This window comes from Cheilinus undulatus, linkage group 3 (genome assembly GCF_018320785.1).
Source record: "Cheilinus undulatus linkage group 3, ASM1832078v1, whole genome shotgun sequence".
Classification (NCBI taxonomy): domain Eukaryota; kingdom Metazoa; phylum Chordata; class Actinopteri; order Labriformes; family Labridae; genus Cheilinus; species Cheilinus undulatus.
The window spans coordinates 1,001,367-1,020,809 of NC_054867.1; the positions used below are offsets into that span (position 1 = coordinate 1,001,367).

General features: G+C 40.7%; 1 protein-coding gene across 4 annotated transcripts; it reads right to left on the reverse strand.

The window, feature by feature from the left end:
* Positions 1-396: 396 nt before the first annotated feature.
* Positions 397-15,396, reverse strand: khk (ketohexokinase). Of its 4 annotated transcripts, none has more exons than XM_041783850.1 (8): positions 15,173-15,396; positions 11,877-11,993; positions 9,694-9,828; positions 5,122-5,194; positions 2,270-2,416; positions 2,089-2,177; positions 1,850-2,007; positions 397-776 (listed from the first exon to the last, which is right to left on the reverse strand). In XM_041783850.1, exons 1-8 carry the CDS (start codon positions 15,271-15,273, stop codon positions 664-666), a joined length of 933 nt encoding a protein of 310 aa, XP_041639784.1. In that variant the 5' UTR covers positions 15,274-15,396; the 3' UTR covers positions 397-663. The 4 variants fall into 4 exon arrangements, with proteins under 4 accessions (XP_041639784.1, XP_041639783.1, XP_041639785.1 ...); XM_041783849.1 differs by lacking the exon at positions 9,694-9,828 and adding an exon at positions 10,027-10,161 and having other exon boundaries at positions 15,173-15,378; XM_041783851.1 differs by lacking the exons at positions 9,694-9,828; positions 15,173-15,396 and adding exons at positions 10,027-10,161; positions 13,553-13,610.
* Between the last annotated feature and the right edge of the window lie 4,047 nt (positions 15,397-19,443).

Genomic DNA, 19,443 nt, shown 5'->3' on the forward strand with positions numbered 1-19,443 from the left:
TGTTAAAGGGTCAGATTCCCCCTAAAATAACTAAAGCGTCCCAGTCTTTAGGACTGTTCATGCGTCTTTATGCAGCAGCCACAGCTTTAATCCCAGTGAAACACCCAAAGGCGCTCTGGCCCGTTCTCAGTGAGGACGTGAGGCTTCTGTTGAGTCCAGGCGCTTCAGAGGGCTGGAGGAGAAACAGCAGAACGTTCTCCTCTCTGTCCATGGAGGATCAGCATCCACGCATTTACAACCTTTACTGTCACTACACCGGTCTGACCTTGGTTTTATTGGCCGTAGGTGAGCACATTTACCTGACACTGCTCAGAAATACCCTCACTGGGCCGGTGCCGGGGGCTCATTTCCCATCCTGGAAGGTTTTCTGACTGGGAAAGAAATCCACACACAGAATCATCTTTCACTTCATTTATTGACCAGATTCAGTGTTTCTCATCAGGTAGAAAAAAAAATTATTTTACATCATACATGACAGTTAATATCAACATTCTCCTCCATTCACTCAATCCCAGCGTTAACTGTTGGTCCAGCAGCTCATTTTTAGAGAACATCACATTATTATCAGTTATTTATCACTGAAGTGGTTCTGATTCACAGTTTACTTCCTTTAAAATCCCTCTTGATTCACTTCATGATTAGAGTCCTTTAGATCCACTTCTCCTAAAAGTCTTCAGTCTTTGCGAACTTCTCAGCGATGCCGTCGTATCCGTGGAAACCACATTTTGCTCCGGCGACTTTGCAGCCAAAGGTCAGAGCGTCCTGCAAACTTCCCCCTAAAAACCAACATACTTTTAAAATCTGAAGTGAACTTTTAGTAGGATTCATCAGAGGTCAGAGAGCGCTGACTTTAAGATCAGACTCTGATGGCCTGGTGGCGAGGACCGGACCGTGTTCAAGTCTGGCAAGCTCCTGTCCTACACGTCATTCCCTACTCTCTCAACCCTGTTTCTGACTCTAAGGCAGGCTTCTCAACCTTTTCAGCCCCCCACCAACAAAGTAAAGGTCTCAGAGACCAGGGACCCCCACTGGACCTGGGGGGGGGGCTTTCTGGGGGCCAGCAAAATCCTGGTCCATGGTAAAGTTAAGCTGTGGTATTTTATATTAACCTGAATAATAACCACTCTTACAAAGAAACAAATATCTTTTCAATCCATTTGTAACAGTAGCCCTCTTAAAAATGTTAATCATTTTGCTACAAACAGAATCAAATTATGTTAAAATCACTAAAATGGGTTAATAATGGCATAAAATGGTGGGAAAGATGATGAAATTGGATTTTATAAGTAGGAGTGGGTTAGACATGCCAAAAAGTGGCAAAAATAAACCAAAAAATGGCAGAAAGGGGTTAAAATGGCAAAAATGGGCATCTGAAGTGGTAAGAAGGGATTAAAAAGGGGCTGAAATGGCGTTAAAGTTGCAAAAAAAGTTGGAAAATTAGATTAAATGGAAATAATTCAACACTTCAGGTTTTTATGTGTGCTGTCTGCTCCACCCATATTAAACTTAAAAACAAGAAAGTCACCAAAAAGTACCATTAAACATTTATTATGTCCAGTCAGAACAGACAGTTATCAAATGGAAAATGAAGAGGCCCTAAAGGCATCCTTAAGGCCCCCCCTCTGCAAAAATCAAAGGGTCTGTTCAGCTGGCCACGGTGCGAAGAATTCAGTTAAGATGAAGCCACTTAATAAAGAGCACGACTGTAAAGACAGTGGATATCTAACTTTCCCAGGATGAGAATGAAGTTTTCCCAAAAGGGCTTTAAAGCTGGAATAATAAAGCAAAGCAGACTAAACCATTCCACTGAGACAGGAGGGGGGTTTTGTGTGATATGGAGAAGTCTCACCGTTGGACAGCGTGAAGATCACGGCTGAGTTGAAGGTGTCTCCTGCTCCCAGAGTGTCGACGAGACTCTCAGGAGGAAAAGCATCCGAATGGACCAGAACGCCGTCAGGACCCAAAGCGTCGGCTCCTTTTTCTGCCCAGGCACAAATCAGGATGGCCCTGAGAGACGGGCGGGTCAGAGACGGGACGGTTAGAGACAGACAGAGAGGAGGACTCTAAAACAGGTCTGGATCCACTCACCCCGGTCTGACTCGACCGTAGAGTCCCCTTAGAGCAGATTCAGCCGTCTGGAAGCCGAAGTGGCGAGCGACGTCTTTACTGACGAACACCTGAGTAGACGAGGAGAACCCAGGAGAACATCTGAGGTGAAGAAGAACGTTTAAGACTCTACGTTGTGGACATTAGACAGGAAGTCTCGTACCACGTCACCATGAGGGAACAGCTGGTACAGCGGCTCTCTGGTCTTCTCTATCTCCACTGAGATGCTGATTCTCTGTTGCCGTGGTAACAAGCTGTTATACTTCACCACCTGCTGGATCATCTTCACCTGTTCATCGGCGTTCCTGCCCTGGAGAAAACAACCATGGTAAGTCCAGAAAACATGTTTTTAGTGTGGCCTGTAAAGATTTTTAAAGTACTGATGAAGTATTTTAGCTTTCAGGATTAAAAAAACATTTTATATTTCTAAGAGTGTTTGGATGTTTTCACACTGGGCACCATTATTTCCTACTGTCCCTGAATGCAACTGCCCTCCTCTCCTTCACTGGTCTGCTGTCACATCAGTCTCACCCGAGCACGCTAAAACATGGACGCGGTCTGTGTCAGGATCTGGTCAGCAAAGAAAGAGGAAGAAGAAGAAAGCAGCCGGGCTGACTGTGTTTATTCTCCATGCAGACCACAGACTCCATCCTGCTACTGTGGATCTATTTATGATTCTGGAGAGGTCAACAACAACCCTCTTCTTCTACCATGACGCCCAGAGGAGGAAACAGACCTGTGCTGCACAGATATGCTGGTTTTTGAAGAGTCTACTTTACAGCTTCACTCAGTGACGGACACTCAGGCCCGCTTCTATTCAGACCTCCTACTGTGCCCAGATACACCAGTCCTGGTTTCAGACCAACTCTAAAGTGGACCACGGCATGCTGACTAAATGCACTGGAATTTTGGGTCCTGGTCCTGGTCCCTTATATGAAACCACCCTGGGGTCTAGGCCACACATCAGCGTTTTTTTAAACCCATAGAGGAAGCTGAGCCCATTTATGTCTCTTTTTGGTCTGGTTTCTTTTCTGGGTTATTCTGACTGTGTTCATGCTAAATACATACATTTTAGAGCATGGGTGTCAAACTCAATCACAGCAGGAGCCAGATTCTGGATTCTGGGTTTGGGTCTAACCTGAGGGCCTAACAGGGTCAATATTTAACCATAGACTGACAACCTCAATGATTTTAAGATTATAAGGTCAACATGATAAGCTAAACACTCAAAATCTGAGATAAAAAGCCAAACTTATGATTTTAATGTAAGTACATGACATCTAAAGTCAAAATAATGTTTTTAAAATCAAAATATGAAACAGAATACTGAAAAAAGGATTTTTAACAGTCAAATAATGAGATAAATGTCAAAATCATGAGTTTTAAAGGTCAAAATATGAGGAAAAAAATTAAAATTGTGAGTTTTAAAGTCAAAATATGAATTAAAATGTGAAATCTTGAGCTTTAAGGGTATAAAATTAGATAAAAGTCAACGTTAGTAGGTGAAATGGTCAGCAAAACTGAGATGAAATTCAAAATCATATTTGACAATCAAAATGTGAAATAAACATCAAAATAGTCAGTTTAAAATGTCAAAATGTGAGATTAAATTTAAATTTCCCGAGTTTTAAAAGTCAAAATACGAAATAACATTAAAAATCACGAGTTTTAAAGATAAATAACCGAGATAAAAGTCAAAGTTAGGAGTTGAAAAAGGTCAAAACATGAGATAAAAGTCAAAATCATGACTTAAGAGGTCAAAAAAGGATTTAAATGTAAAATTATGAATCTAAAAGGTAAAAAATATGAGAGAAAAAGTCAAAGTAATCAGATGTAAAGGTTAAAATATGAAATAAACACAAATTTCTTCTACGTTCTGACTTTTTATCCAATTATTTTTACTGTTTCCTTTTCTAATTTCTATGACTCAACAAGGATGTTAGAAATCATCAAGGTTTAGTTTACATTTACTGCAGGAAATCTGCAGACCTCATACTGGTGGACCAGTTTAATAAAAATATCATATGATCTGGTGGGCCAGGTTTAACTACACCACAGGGCCGGATTTGGCCCCCCGGGCCTTGAGTTTGACACCCCTGTTTGAGAGGGAGTTTTTACATGTTAATGTCAGAACCTGTAACAATAATAACCTCTGTAGACTTTTCTTATCCACTCCAGTTGGCCCATTGAAACCCATTAAAAACATTATTTTTCATCCTCATGTGTTTCTGATTTTAGCTTTTATTAAGCAGTCATTGCTTGAATTAAAATCAAAGTTGTTGCTCATCATTAACATATTCAAAGCTCTGATAATCCTCTATAGGCCACATATTATACAAAATTCACTTTTTCAGGCTTTTCTAACTAAAACATGTGGCCCTGGCCTGTCCATAATCCCTCAAGTACCAGAAAAATCCATTCCCTAACCCCCCTCTTTCTCCACCTTTCAGAAAATGTGTGCTGAAATGGGACATTCTCAGATTTTCCCCTCATGATGTCATGGGAGGTTAGCCCCGCCCCCAGGTTCAGTTGGCCCTCCCCGCTTGGAAGAAAGTTACGCCCTCTTCTCCTGATCTTCCTCCAGGCTGCCAGCTGAGAGGAAGATCAGGAGTGTTACATCCATTTCCTGAGAGGGGAGGAGTCAGACAGCTCATTAACATTTAAAGCCACAGACACAGAAACAGCTGGTTCTGAGCAGGGCTGAAACAGAGGGGGTATGGACATGCAGAAAACAATACTGGAGTGTTTTTACTGCAGGCATGTTTTGAGGTCCTCTGAGACCTCTGAGATATAAACCTGTCTTAAATGGTAAAATATGAGACCTTTAAGACAAGTTTATATTGATCTCAGGATCCTCAAAGCATGCCTGTGGGTTTTGTTGTGTTTCAAACACCTGCCAGGAGGATATTAAACATCTGTCAGTGCATGTCTGACATAAATCCTTTAAACGTGGACCTAAGGATTTCTCTGGTTCTGCAGACAGACCAGCTGGATTAGAGCACCAGTCTAGCTCACCTCCCAGTGGATCCATCGGAACTGTTGGAGGTCGACTCTGGAGAAATCCTCCGCTGTGACATCAGGAAGATTCCTGACAGACAAAGGTAGACAGTGAGTTATCAGGGTCAGGGTTTAGTTGGTGGAGAAGACAAAGAGGAACAGAACGCCTCTGTCTCTCCTTCACTCAGAGTCAGAGTCTTTCTGATCAATCATGAACCCCTCACATTTTTATGATGATTTTAATCTGGCAGACAGAAACAATCAAACAGCAGATCAAATCAACTTATCAGTCAATGGAGAGACCCAGAACATGTTTGACTTCAATCGACATAATAACTAGAGAGTTTCAGCCATAAAAGGGATTAAAGAGCCTGTAAAGTGAAAAATAAATCTGTGTTTAGGTTTGTTGTATGACAGCTCACTGTGTTATGAAGCCATAAATCAAGTTTCAGTCAGATTAAACATCTCTAAGTTTAAGAAATTAAACTTCAAAATCATGAAAAATGAGGCAGTAAAATCTGCTCCAGGATGGTGTGGGCGTGTCTGTTGATGAGCTGAAGCCACACCCACTCAGGAGAAATACGATCCTCTCAGATTTAAAAAATGTTACAATCTGATTGGAGTTGGTCCCTCATGCTGGGGGCTTAGCCCCGCCCCCTGACCTTACGTTGGCCTCATGATCAGAGCAGCTGCCTGGCTCTGGTCCAGAGAAGAGACAAAGTCTGTTTCCTGTCTCCAGTCTCTGTTCTGATGCTGTCAGTGATCCATAGACCACTGAGGCTGACAGATTTGGTAAATTTACCTCACAATGAACAGAAAAACAGCATTTAACTGACTGTTGACTTTAATAAAGGCAGAGACATCAGCTAACAACAGGAGATGAACTGCTCTGTGGTTTTAGATTGGAGCGTTAGAGGGGCGGGGTCATTCCCTACTGTGGGCTGGTGACATCACCAGTCTACATATTAGCCCCGCCCACATTAAACCCAGCCAGGAAAGAGGTGAAAACGGTCTAAATCCAGAATTCAGTCATGTAGATCTCAGTGTTTTCATGTTTACAGAAACCAGATTCACATATTTCTAGAGAGTTCAGACAAACTCTGGATTTCACTTTACAGGATCTTTAAAGAATTCAAGTTCAAAATTATTTTAAAAAAGTTTAAAATTGAGATTTGATCATTAAAAACTGTGGTGACATGCTGAAACGAAACAAGAATTAAAACTATGGAATAAAAACTCAAAGTGTGAGCGATGCTTCAGTCTCATTACTAATCGGATTTTTTTAACAATATTTGGTCCGCAGGTCGGACAGCTTTGGTTAAATTTACATGAATTATTCATGTAACAAAATATTTTAATAAACATTTATAACAGTCCCAAACACTCCTATTCAGACATTTTCTCTGATATCAGACCCTTTAATTAACCTTTAACCCCGTTACTGTTTTACATTTCAGCCAATTAAAGAATAAAGATTTCACATCCAAAAACTCCAGCAGAAATAATAAACTTAGAGCCTCTGGAGGATACGTTTAGGAGACAGAGCTCATTTCTTTATTTATTCTGATGGGATTCATTTGGAGGAAAAATCTTCAAATTAAAACCAGCTTGATTACAGGACATTTTTCTTTATATTTCAGCATTAATGTCGTATTAAACATTAACATAAATCAATGAAAATTAACATATTTAACATCAAACCACTGCAGAGACTCAAACTGACTTCCTGTGAACGTCAGCTCAGTGAGAAAGCGCTGAATCACTCAGACGTCCTGCTGACATGAAGAAAAGTTCATTCCAATTGTCTTCTACGTCTGCAGCATCAGAAACTACAGGATGGATCATCTTCCTGTTTCTGAGTTTCTTGGCAGTAAAAATAATCGTGTTAAGGATGTCAAAGAAACCCCGTCAGCCGGTCTACGCTCATCCTGATTGGTGGATCTGGATTCAGATTTGCTCTGCAGTGACATCAGTTTGTAATCAGGATCAAAGTTGATCAATTAGATCAGGATGGATGTTCATGCTTCCTTCAGACGGGGCAAACAGTGCTCACTAAACACCTCTGTTCACTTTGGTTTACCTAAAGCAGCAGCCGGGGGCGGGGCTTAGACACGGGGGTGGAGTTTTGGAGCCTCATTTGCTAAATGACTGAGCAGCTTTTGAGCCTTCTAACGTCTGCAAATGAGTGAAAAAGTTCTAGAAGGACAGCCATGACTGCAGGCCTCCACTGATCTGAGCTTCATGGAGGAGAGGAGAGAGGAAGACTCCTCAGAGAGAAACAGGAACGTCTGTTTGGCTTTTATGTGTGTGGGAAGGGTCCAAATACGTACATAAATGTGATATTTCAGTTTTTCTCTTTTAATAAACCTGTAAAATGTTGTGAAATTCAGTTTTCCATTTGACATGATTGGGCACTGAGTGTAGATTCATGAGAATAAAAGTGTTTTTTTACTCTAGTATCAGGCTGAAACATAATAACAGTGAAGAGGGCCTGAACACAACACCAACACTCCTGTGTTGTCCAGTACTGAAGCAGATATCACAGATAAATACACCCCTACCATTTTTAAATGTTTTTTAGCAGCTAGTGGACAAACAGAAAATAAAAAAACTCTAAACAAACATTTTTTACCCGATATGAACAGTTGGCACAGTCACAAACAGCCAAAAAAAAAAAAAAAAAACTGGCACTTTGACTGTTTCTCTGCAGAAATCCTGTCCTGAGTTCTTCACTGTGACGGCATCTAAAAACAGCTGCTGGACTAGTGAGTGATGGAGATGACAGAGGTTAGTTCACTACAGGCTGAGTGAGTTTAACATGTTTCAGCTAACATTAGTCCATGGTTGCTGAGCAGACTAAGAGGGCGTGTGGAGCATTAAAATCACCTTAGAGACCTCCCTCAGAGCACCAGAGAGGTCTGACACCAACGACAGATACTAACGCTGGGATTTTATTCTTATTAGGTCTAAAAAAAGATGATAAGGCTCAGAAACGTACTGCGATCCAGATGTTTCTGTGAACACCAGAGCTCAGGTAAACTGCTGCTTTAAACCTCCATGGCCTGCTGGTTAAAAAATAATCCAACAGAATTTAAGATTTCAGATTAGAGAGAAGGAACAGGATTACATAATCTGATCAGATTATGTCTGCCAATCCTGTTTAATCCTCATCAAATCCTGTTTGTTTTAAAACTTGATCTCAGGACTGTGAAAACTACAATAAATCAGGATTATCCCAGCAGAGCTGATAAATGCTGGATTACTGGGGACAAAATGTGAGAGAAACATTTAAATTAATGATTCAAAACAACATGTTGACAGTTGATATCTTCAGATATTTTCTAGAAATATTCTGTACTGGACTCAGAGACTGTAGAAAGGATGAGGTCTGAGTGGCATCAGCCATGTGGCTACTGAAGGGGACTTTGTGAGGTTGCTCCATGTCTACCATCAAACAGCATCTTAGACTGACTTTAGGTCAACCTAGAGACAAAGAGGCAGAGCTGAGGACGTCTTAAAGCTCCTGATTAACAACTACAACACACTCAGTCACGCTCCTAGTTCTCCACAGCTGCCATCCTGATTTACAGCAGCTGAGGACACACACACCTACAGGGAACTTCCCAAGACTCACTGAGTCCCCAGGAGCACAGCTGTGGGTTAAATATCTCATGTTTTATATTAATTCTGTTTAATAAAATAGCTTAAGAGAACCAGAATCCCTCATTGTAACATCACTAATGTGAATGTCAACCAGTTTGTCAGTTTAAAAAAAGACGGGGTTAACTTTGACCTGACTGGGTAATATTTAGCAGTTACTGAAGTCTACTGTTGGACTCAACTCAGCTTAAATTTTAGAAAGATTTGTCAAACTTTAGACTCAGTTTGGGTTAAAATTGGGTTAAATAAAAGAATATTTGGCATTTGTAGAAGCTAAACCTTGGAATCAACTTGTGTTAAATTTTGGCTTTAAATTAGGGAATATTTGGCATTAAATGAGTGAAACTTCGGGCTGAATATGGCCCAAACGTTTTGCCCAAATTTAGGGACAATTTGGAATGATTGTTGGTGAAAGTTTAATTAAGGTTCAACGTAGGCTAAAATTTGGGGATATTTGGCACTGACATAGGTGAAATTTAGGTTCCTGTCTGGGTTGAACTTTGACAGAGATTTGGGGAATATTTGGCCTTTTTTAGGTAAAACTTTGCTTCAACATGGCCAAAACTTTGACTCAATTTCAGTACATGCCAGCCTTCTTGAGGAGTCTTAATTTTTTTGTCCCATAATCCAGTGAGGATATGTGACCTCTTCTGGGGTCAGGAGAACCCTGACAGTTTTCATAGTCCTATGATTAAGTTTCAGTGACACATACTGGATTTCTGATCAGGACTAAACTAGACTGGTTTACATGAGCATAGACGCTTAAAGAGGTTAGATTCAATCCCAGATCTTTTATTCATATCTGACGCCCCGGGCCGTGCTGATTGGTTGGTTTTCTAGCGAGAGGTGAAATGTGGTAGCATGGTCTAAATGAAAGTGAGGTGTTTAGTCAGCGTTGTTTAAGCCCCGCCCATCGTCAGGTCATCTTACGTGTCAGACAGAACCACGGTTCGAGATCCGCTGGACGGACAAACCACACAACACGCACACGGAGTCTGACCTTTGACCTGCCAGACCACAGCTGACACATCAACGCCACGCCGCGAAAAGTCTGCCATGATGAAACTGACGGAGAGAGAGAAACAGGAAACTGCTTCAGACCGACTCTCTCCTCCAAAGTAAGAGCACAGACTCACAGAGCGCTGTGTCCTGATTGGTGGAGAGGAGGGAGAGGCGGAGCAGCTCACTGATGGCCATCCTGTAACAGAGGAAGTTAGTCACATCCACACCCGGTCACACCCACACCTGGTCACACCTGGTCACCTGTTCATATGCAGGATGGTGCGGCTTCCTGTGCTGATGTTGCTGATGACCATGGAGGCTGGAAGAACACACTGAGCATGCTCAGTCACCAGAGAAACGTCGATGTGGAACTTCTGAAAATCCTCCAAAATAAAACTACAAACAGGAAATGGATTTAGTCTCCTCTTTACTCCAAAATAAAACTACAAACAGCAGATTTTTTAAACTGCTCTAAAATATCAGACCTCCTGCCCCTGAAGTCTCTACGTTTCTCATTCCCTCTGACAGTTTTTTGTCTTACATGAACATCAGGTTTAATATCCACACCAACCATTATCCAGTGATAAAAACAACCTGCAGAGTAGAAATAAAGGAATATCTTAGCTTTCCCATTAGGCGCCATTGTTTCATACCATGTTAGAGCATGGCTGCTGTCTCTATGGAATTTCCCTTGTGGGACTAATAAAGGCATATCTTATCTACTCCCCTGCTGGTCTGCGCTACATCAGTAACATTGTTCTGTATGAACACAGTCTGACAGCAGGTAGAGGAATGAACATAGTCTGAACAGCTTAGTCAAACGCCACTCTCTGAGTGACCTGACTGATGTTTCCAGACTCAGGACTCTGAAAGAAGCCCAGCCAATCGTCAGTGAACCAGACTATCCACTCTGTCAGGAGTTCCTTCTTCCTCCTGTCTGGACAAGCAGACCGAACACTCCTGGTTTCTCTCATGACTATGGTATCGATCGTTCCTGTGAGGAATGGTTTGTGTGGGGCTGCTGGCTGTGACGCAAAATGCCCCTCAGGGTTAACAAAGATATCCTTAATCCTTAAAATGAAGGATTTTGCTCTACTGCAGTAATTTCCTGCTGTAATTCCCAATCAACTCTCTTTTAGTGCCTTTACTCCACAATATTAATGACAGACTTGTTAATAAATGTAGAAATCTTTCATCATATCAGCTCCCAGTCATGATGCTGATGTTTGGTGCTTGTTTTGTTAATTTACTGACTGACATCTGACGTCATGATGAGAAGTTGGTTGCAGGTGTGCGGCCACTTCCTGTTTAAGATGTCCGGCCCATTAAAGGTCACATATTACAAAAAAAAAAAAAATCACTTTTTCAGGTCTTTCTAACAAAAATATGTGCCCCTGGGCGCCCCCCTCTCTTTCTCCACCTTTCAGAAAACGTGTGCTTAAACAAGCCGTTCTGAGATTTTCCCTTCATGATGTCATGTGGGGAGTTAGCCCCGCCCCCAGGTTCAGTTGGCTCTCCCCGCTTGGAAGAAAGTTCATCTGATCCTCCTCTCAGCTGGGGGGAAGATCAGGAGAGCCACATCCATTTCCTGAGAGGGGCGGAGTCAGACAGCTCAGTAACATTTAAAGCCACAGACACAGAAACAGCTGGTTCTGAGCAGGGCTGAAACAGAGGAGCTTTTAGACATGCAGACATCAATACTGGAGTGTTTTTACAGAAATAAACTTCACAGGCATGTTTAAGAGACCTCTGTGACCAATATAAACTTGTCTTAAAAGGATAAATATGTGACCTTTAACTGTTGATCTGATGGAGGTCTAGTACTGAAACATTGTAAATAAACTTTTTTTGAATTTCAACAGTGAGCAGGAGCTTTCTTTGAACGATTTGTTAGATATGTTGCCCTCCAATGCACCTGTCTTAAGAAAAGGATGTGTGAAGCCAGATGACAACTAAACTCATTAAATCTCTGTAGTAAAAGATAATCATCCAGTGACAGATTTTACAGATAAAGCCATTGAAGAAGATAAAAAAAGAGGAAAAACAAAAAAATCCACCTCTACATCAAAAAACCACCTCATTTATCAGTACAGGTATTGTTCAGTACTCACTCGGCCACAGGTCCAGCAGACAGCGAGCCCATGAAGGCACATGGCGCTCCGAGCAGCGACAGTACCGTGCATGAGTTTGACGCGTTCCCTCCTCGCTGCCAACGCTGAGACAAACACCTGGAGGATGATGGGAGATTAAAACAATGCAAAGGATAAACACAAGAAGACTGTGCTGAGTCAGCGTGGTTAGAAAAGTGAACCAGTCATCAGATATTCCAACATTAAAACTGGCTCATAGTGCTGTGTGGACGCCAAGAGCTGGATAAACTGTTTATTATTATTTAGCATTTTATGAGCTTATCAATAATCAGCAAACCACAGTCAGACTACACGGGCTGCACCACTCAAGTCTGCAGGGGCTCCAGCAGAGGGCGCTCATGTTAAAGCAACAGTCCTGGTTGCTCATAAGAAGACAGTTAAAGAGGGATTTACATGCAAACGATGGTGAGTGGAATCACTGATACTGCTACACATGCTACACCACCGGTGTCAAACTCAAGGCCTGGGGGCCAAATCCGGCCTGTGGAACGATTATATCCGGCCCGCCAGATCATCTCATATTTGTATTCTAACTGGCCCACCAGTATGAGGTCAGCAGATTTCCTCCAGTATAAAAATGTGAACTTCAACTTGATTATTTAAAATTTCCTTGTTAAGCCATAAAAATCTGGAAAAAGTAAAGAGTAAGAAAGATTTCATAAAAAATCAAGAATGTGGTGAAAGAAATAAATTTGTTTTATTTCATATTTTCAATTTTACATCTCAAGATTATGACTCAAACTTTTGATTTTGACTTTTCATTTCATAATTTGGGCTTTATATGTCAAATTTCTTATCATTTAGATTCCCAATTTTAAATTTAAGTCAAATTTTGACCCTTTAAACTCCCTTCTTTGGCTTTTTAATCCCATATTTTGAATTCTAAACACATGATTTCATTTCTTTCCTCATATTTTGACATTTTAAGTTAATTATTTTTACTTTTTATATCACATTTTGACCTTTTACTCTCCCAATTTTGAAGTTAAGTCATATTTTTAACTTTTTAAGTCATCATTTTGAATTCTAGCTCATGTTTTGACATTTTCAGCTCCTTATTTTTGGCTTTTTAATCCCATATTTTGACCTATCAGACTCACAATTTCAAAATTTGAAGTCATATTCTGACTTTTAAACTCATGTTTTCACATTTGATCTCATATTTTGACCTTTCAAACCTATGATTTCAACTTTCTCCTCGTATATTTGCTCTTTAAAAACATTATTTTCTCATTTTAATACTGTGTTCTGATCTTTTGAACTAATAAAGTGGAATTTTTATCTCAGATTTGAGCCTTTAAACTTATCATTTTAACTTTTTTGAATTTCCAAAATGATTTATCATCAGTGTTGTTGTTGTTTTTTTCATATTTTATAACTGGTGAAATGAGGTTGACAGTTTATGGTTAAATGTTGACCCTGTTAGACCCTCAGGTTAGACCTGAACCCTGAATCCGGCCCCTGCTGTGGTTGAGTTTGACACCCCTGTGCTACAACAGTTATTTAATGTTACAGTGGTTTAGATTTTGTTTTTCTCTCATTGATCTAAACGCACTACCCCATAATGATAACGTGAAACAGAATGTTAGAAGTTTTTACAAATGCATTTAAAAAAAAAACATAAATCTCACACTGACATCAGTACTCAGATGTAAATGTAGCTCAGGTTCCTCCATGTCTCTGTCTCTGCTGAGATCTTTCTACACCTTGACTGGAGTCCAGCTGTGCTAAATTAACCTGATTGGACATGATTCTAAAGCCCCGCCCCTCTCTATAGAAGGCCTCACAGCTGACATTGATAGAGCAGAAACCACGGGTCAAAGGTCAAAGAAGCTGCAGAGCTCAGAGACACGATCATGACAGGCACAGATCTGGGGAAGACTACAGAAACATTTCTGCTGCTCTGAAGGTTCAGAGAGAACAGCGGCCTCCAGGATTCTCACATGAAGAAGTCTGGACCAACCAGGACTCTTCTAGACCTGGTCACCATCGGGGGAGAAGGACCTTAGAGAGAGAGGAGACCAAGAACCTGACGGTCCCTCTGACCGAGCTCCAGAGATCCTGGAGGAGATGGGACAAAGTTCCAGAACCATCACTGCAGCCTCCACGGATCTGGACTTTATGGAGGACAGGAGAGATGAAGACTCCTCAGAGAGGAACAGGAACATCTGTTTGGACCCTGGTCTGGAGGTTCACCTTCCAACATGATAGTGACCCTGAGACCACAGCCAGGACTACACAGGAGTGCATCAGGGATGACTGTGAATGTTCTAGAGGGACCCAGCTAGAGCCCGGACCTGAACCGTATCCAGCATCTCTACAGAGACCTGAAAATGCCAGTCCACTGACGGTCCCATCCAACCTGACTGGGCCTGAGAGGATTTATAAAGAATAGCAGAAAATTCCCCAATCCAGGTGTGCAAAGCTTGTTGGGTCATTTTCAACAAGACTGGAGGCTTCAGTCGCTGCCAAAGATGCTCCGACTAAGAGCAGAGTAAAGGGTCTGAATACTGATGTCAATGTGATAATTCAGCACGCTCTTTTTAATGATTATCGTTTACTCCATATTTTTCAGTGGTCTTTTATTTCCAATGTTCTAGTTTTACTTTTATCTTTTTGTTTATTTTGCATGAAAATGTGATTTTCCATAATTCTGTTATTATTCTCTTATCTAAGCAACTTTGGACGATGGCAGGTGTAACGGTGTAATAGGTAACCGTGTTAACTGGTGACTTCCAGCCGAATGCGTCTGCAGTTGTCGTAGTAACAGCAGAAAGAGAGGAAACGTGACTGACCTCCAGTAGATTTTATTTATTTAATCACTAAAACATAACTAAGGCGAATATTATGACTTAATAAACAGATAATAAATACAGGAGCGTTCATGAGGGCAGCCCCCTTTAGATCCCAACCCCTTCTGTAACCACGACAACCACAGACCCATTCGTCATCGGTTAACACGGTAGCAAATTATTTCAATACACCAGAGCGAAAATGAGGTTTATATTCACCAGTTTAACCGCCGGAAAAGTTTTAAAATGTCAGCTACCATGATTAGCAGGGGTGTTGGGGATAAAAAAACGATGTCTGATAGCATCTGTGGTAGAATCTGTACTATTGATCACTGATTGGAAGTCAACCATCAGCACCTTTACCGCTCCGGTCACCTGTGACCTGCTGGACCTGTTAGCATTAGCCTGGGTTAGCATTAGCGTATGACAGCGTTAGCCCGTGTTAGCATTAGCCTGTGCGCTAACCTGCTGTCAGTGTCTTCTTCGGGGTATTTATCCACCACGTTAATGATGTCCAGACACACCAGACCCACACACAGGATCTTCTTCTTCTTCTGCTCCTCCATTTTCACCAACAGCCGCCAACAAACACCACAGCAGGCCGGACTTTGACACTCAAACGCATCATTATCTCATTTGAGTTTGATGCGTTCAAGGGATGCTCGGATTTTTCTTATCGCGAAAGTTGGGATTTCGTTTCTTCGAAGTGTCATGTACGGTGTCCTTCAGTGCCATAAAAATGATCAGTAGTTAGAAATCCAGAAGTATGTTGTTGTTATAAAGTAGATTTATAAGATTTTAACAAAAGAACAGAAATGATAAATCTGACATCCAACAACTGAAGAGGCCTTAAATTCAGGGGGAAATCAAACAAAGATTATAAAGGGAAAATTAAAAACTAAATCCAATAAGCAGAATAATCCGGATATGAAACCCACATAAAGCTATAAATGTGTGGAAAACGCACACAAGAATTTTAAAAGGGATAATATATATATTTACATTTCAAGCACATAAATGATGTAAAAGAAAGAACTTTGAGGAGGTAACACTGAAAAAGTGCACTTTAAAAACAAACCTCAGAACATTTGAGATTATAACCTATAACAACATGATCTTTTGATTCAAGATTCAAGAAATTTATTTGCCATTTGTGCACACACAAAAGTCCATACACATAGGAATTCCTGTGGGGGCTCTCAGGGGTTCAAGTATAAAAACAGATTAAAAGTGCATTTGCAGGAAACCTGCCCATTCAGACATAAACACATTCAACTCATCACACAGCACATCAAACCTGACATTCAAAAAATAGCAGCAGTGAGGCATACAACTAACACTAGTAATACATATTAAATATTGCACATTAAAGAAGGCCAATATAGAAAGCTTAATTATCTTTACTCTGGCCATCAGTCTCACTGTGGTGGGACAGAAACTGTTATGAAAACGTGCTGTTAGTCCTGATGCTGTCTGCTCGTCTGTCTCAGACTGTAACAGCAGTGCTTATGTTTGAACAGAGAGTGAGCTGGGTGGCTCAGGTCCTTCATGATCCTTCCTGCATGTTTCTGACAGCGCTGTGTGTAGATTGTTTCCATTGATGGTAACGGTGCCCCTATAATCCTCTCTGCGGTCTTGATGACTCTTTGGAGAGCCTTCCTCTCTGCCAGTGTGCTGCTCCCGTCCCACACAGTGATACCTGTGCAGAGAACGCTCTCCACAAGTCCCCTGTAGGCCTGAGTGAGAGGGCGATGGTTCAGCCCAGCTTTCCTGAGCATTCTGATGAAATGGAGCCGCTGCTGGGCTCTTTTCACAGTGGCAGCAGTGTTCTGCCACGGCAATATAAAAATGTCATAACTCTGAGAAATTACACTCAAGTTTGGTCATACTGATGTTTAGAATAAAGATTTAGTTGATGCTGATGTCTGTCTTACTACCTCTCAGTAGTGGTGCTTGTAAAAATAGGTATCCTGTTAATTTAAAAACTCTGTTGGGTAAGAAGCCTGAAGAAGTGGGGAATAGTCCGTACACCTGCATTTACCTGCACCACACTCCTGCTCCTGTTGGTGTGAGACCCCATGAAGCCGGCATTTTCTCTCCTGTTTGACCATGAAAACGGATCAGACCGTCAAACAGGTGCCTGCTACTGCCGAATAAAAAACAGTGATTTTGGCATCTATCTTAAATTTAGTCTTGGTCGTTATTAGGGCTGTCAAAATTAACACATTAATGCAGATTAATCCATCATCATGATTAATCTGATTAAAATTTTAATGCAACTAACCCATCTACAGCGCAGAATGATTCAAAATCCCTGAAACGTCCAAGTAGGGTTACCGTCGAGCACGCCGCCCCGCAACCAACTCAATATGGAAGATGCTAAACAGCACGTCGGCCCGCTCGATGGGAAATTTGAGTTAAAAAAAACAAGACTGAACGGTGGACAGACATGAAGAATTACGCACATTCTGCAGGAAGGAGTTTTCTTTTCACTTCTTTCTTCAGTCTGTTTGCTTGTGCAAAATGTACGGAAGAGTATTAGGGCCACTGAAAAAAAAAATTTTGAGACAAATTTTTTTTTTTTTCAATTGTGAGAAAAAAGTCAGAATTCTGAGATTAAAGTCAGAATTCTGACTTTTTTCTCAGAATTCTGACTTTGATCTCAGAATTCTGACTTTAATCTCAGAATTCTGACTTTTTTCCCCACAATTGAAAAAAAAAAAAATAGTCTCAAATGTTTTTTTCATTGGCCCTAATACTCTGCCGTAAAAATGAAATGCGATGAATGAAAATTAAAAATGAATATTTAATCACAATTAATCAAAATGAATCCACAACAACCCTGTGATTAATCTGATTAAAAATTTGAATCGTTTGACAGCACTAGTCGTTGTATTAAAATGTTAAGTTTTGGCTGTATTTTGGTCATTTTTCCACCTTTGTGAAAACTGTCAAAGCTTTCAGTCCAGTTTGGTCAGTAAAGTCCTTTTAGAACATTTTAGTCTGAACTTTTAGTTAAGGTATTTATTTTGTTTGAACTAATTTTATTCACCAAACCATAGATTTATTCTGAATGTAAATCTCTCATATCAATGCACATTCAATACTTGAACTCAGGGTTATTCAGTGATGGGAATTCCACCTCTTTCCAGTGATCCGGGTCATTTGGCTCAGCGAGGAGAGCCGGCTCTTCCAGATGACTCTTCCTTCAGTCCCAGATTGGCTTCACCTGACCGGCCAAATTCAGCAAAGTCATGACATATGATTTACATCTGTGCTGGTATTTTACTCCAGTTATGCTTAAATAATTAAAGTATCACATCGTTTTGGAAATATACTCTGACCTTGTGTTTAGATGAAATCTGCTCACTGTCTGGACACCTGAGATAAAACATTAATGTTAGACCAATCAAGCACGAGTCCCTAATCGGTTCTATGGTAGAGCAGCGTGGAGAAGACAAAATATATAATAATAATAACAATAACAGTAATAATATAAAACAGCTCTCATTCATGTAAAAGAGCCGGCTCCTTCATGAACGTCACTAGTGTCAAACCTCTGACTAAAAATATTAACACACTAGCTTTTCCAGGGAGACTGGACCAGGATTAGCTACAACAGATCTTTGATGATAAAAACTTTGACAAAAGTCAGCTGAGTTTTCATCATGGAGACTAAAAAGAGATTAAATGTGAGTGCTGAACTGTTGCACATCCAAAATATTTCAGCAGAGACGAGGCAAAGAGTATTTAAGGTATGTCAGTATCATCAGTATACTTTAAACCAGTGATACTAAACGCGTCGCTCTTTTATGTCTTAATTTGAAAAAGTATTCTCCCAGCATCCTCCACCCATCTGACTGTAAACAGAGAAGATAACTGGTCACTCCTCAGTCCAGTGTCGGTGTGTTTTACTCTACTCCATCTGATGCTTTCATTGGACTTGGTGATGTGAGGCTAGCATGCAGCTGTTACCATGGAAACCCATCCATGAAGCTCCTGCTGCAGTTTTAGTGTTTACATTAGTGCCAGAGGAAGTTCAGAACTCTTCAGCAGGGACTTGGAGACTTTTACCCATGATCCTTAGCAGCTGTCGTCCCAGATTTTACCTGGTCTTCCTCTTCATGGCTGAGCTGCTGTTGTTCCTAAACTCTTCCACTTCCTAATAACATCCCTGACAGCTGACTGTTGAATATCCAGCAGGGATGAATTCTGTCAGAGACGTCATCATCACAGAACCACGCTGGAGTCTCTGAGCTCTGCAGAACGACCGTTTAGGACCACAGATGTTTGAGACTGCATGGACAGGTAAAGATTGGTCTGACTGAAACACCTGAATCCAACAAGAACAGGTGATACCAAATACTTTTGTCCATATAGTTGATCTGATTTCAGCAAATACCAACATCAAACAGATGCATCAGTTCATCCGTATCACAAAGGCATTAATCTATTAGAAACAGACTTTTCTATTACAGATGTATTTAACAGGCTTCTGAGATCTAAGAGCCATGATTTTATAAGAATAAAATTCAAAAGAGTTTAGATCTAGTGAATTTTTTTCAAGATAAGCCTTGAAATAAAGAAATAAGTTGAAAATTTAAACTAATCAATTTCTGAAAAACCATACATTTACAAGCATTAACTCTAGATTTTAGAAATCCTTAAACTGTACATTTATGTGGGTTTTTTGTATTTAATGGAAGTCACCAACACCGTTAATAGTGGCAGAAATC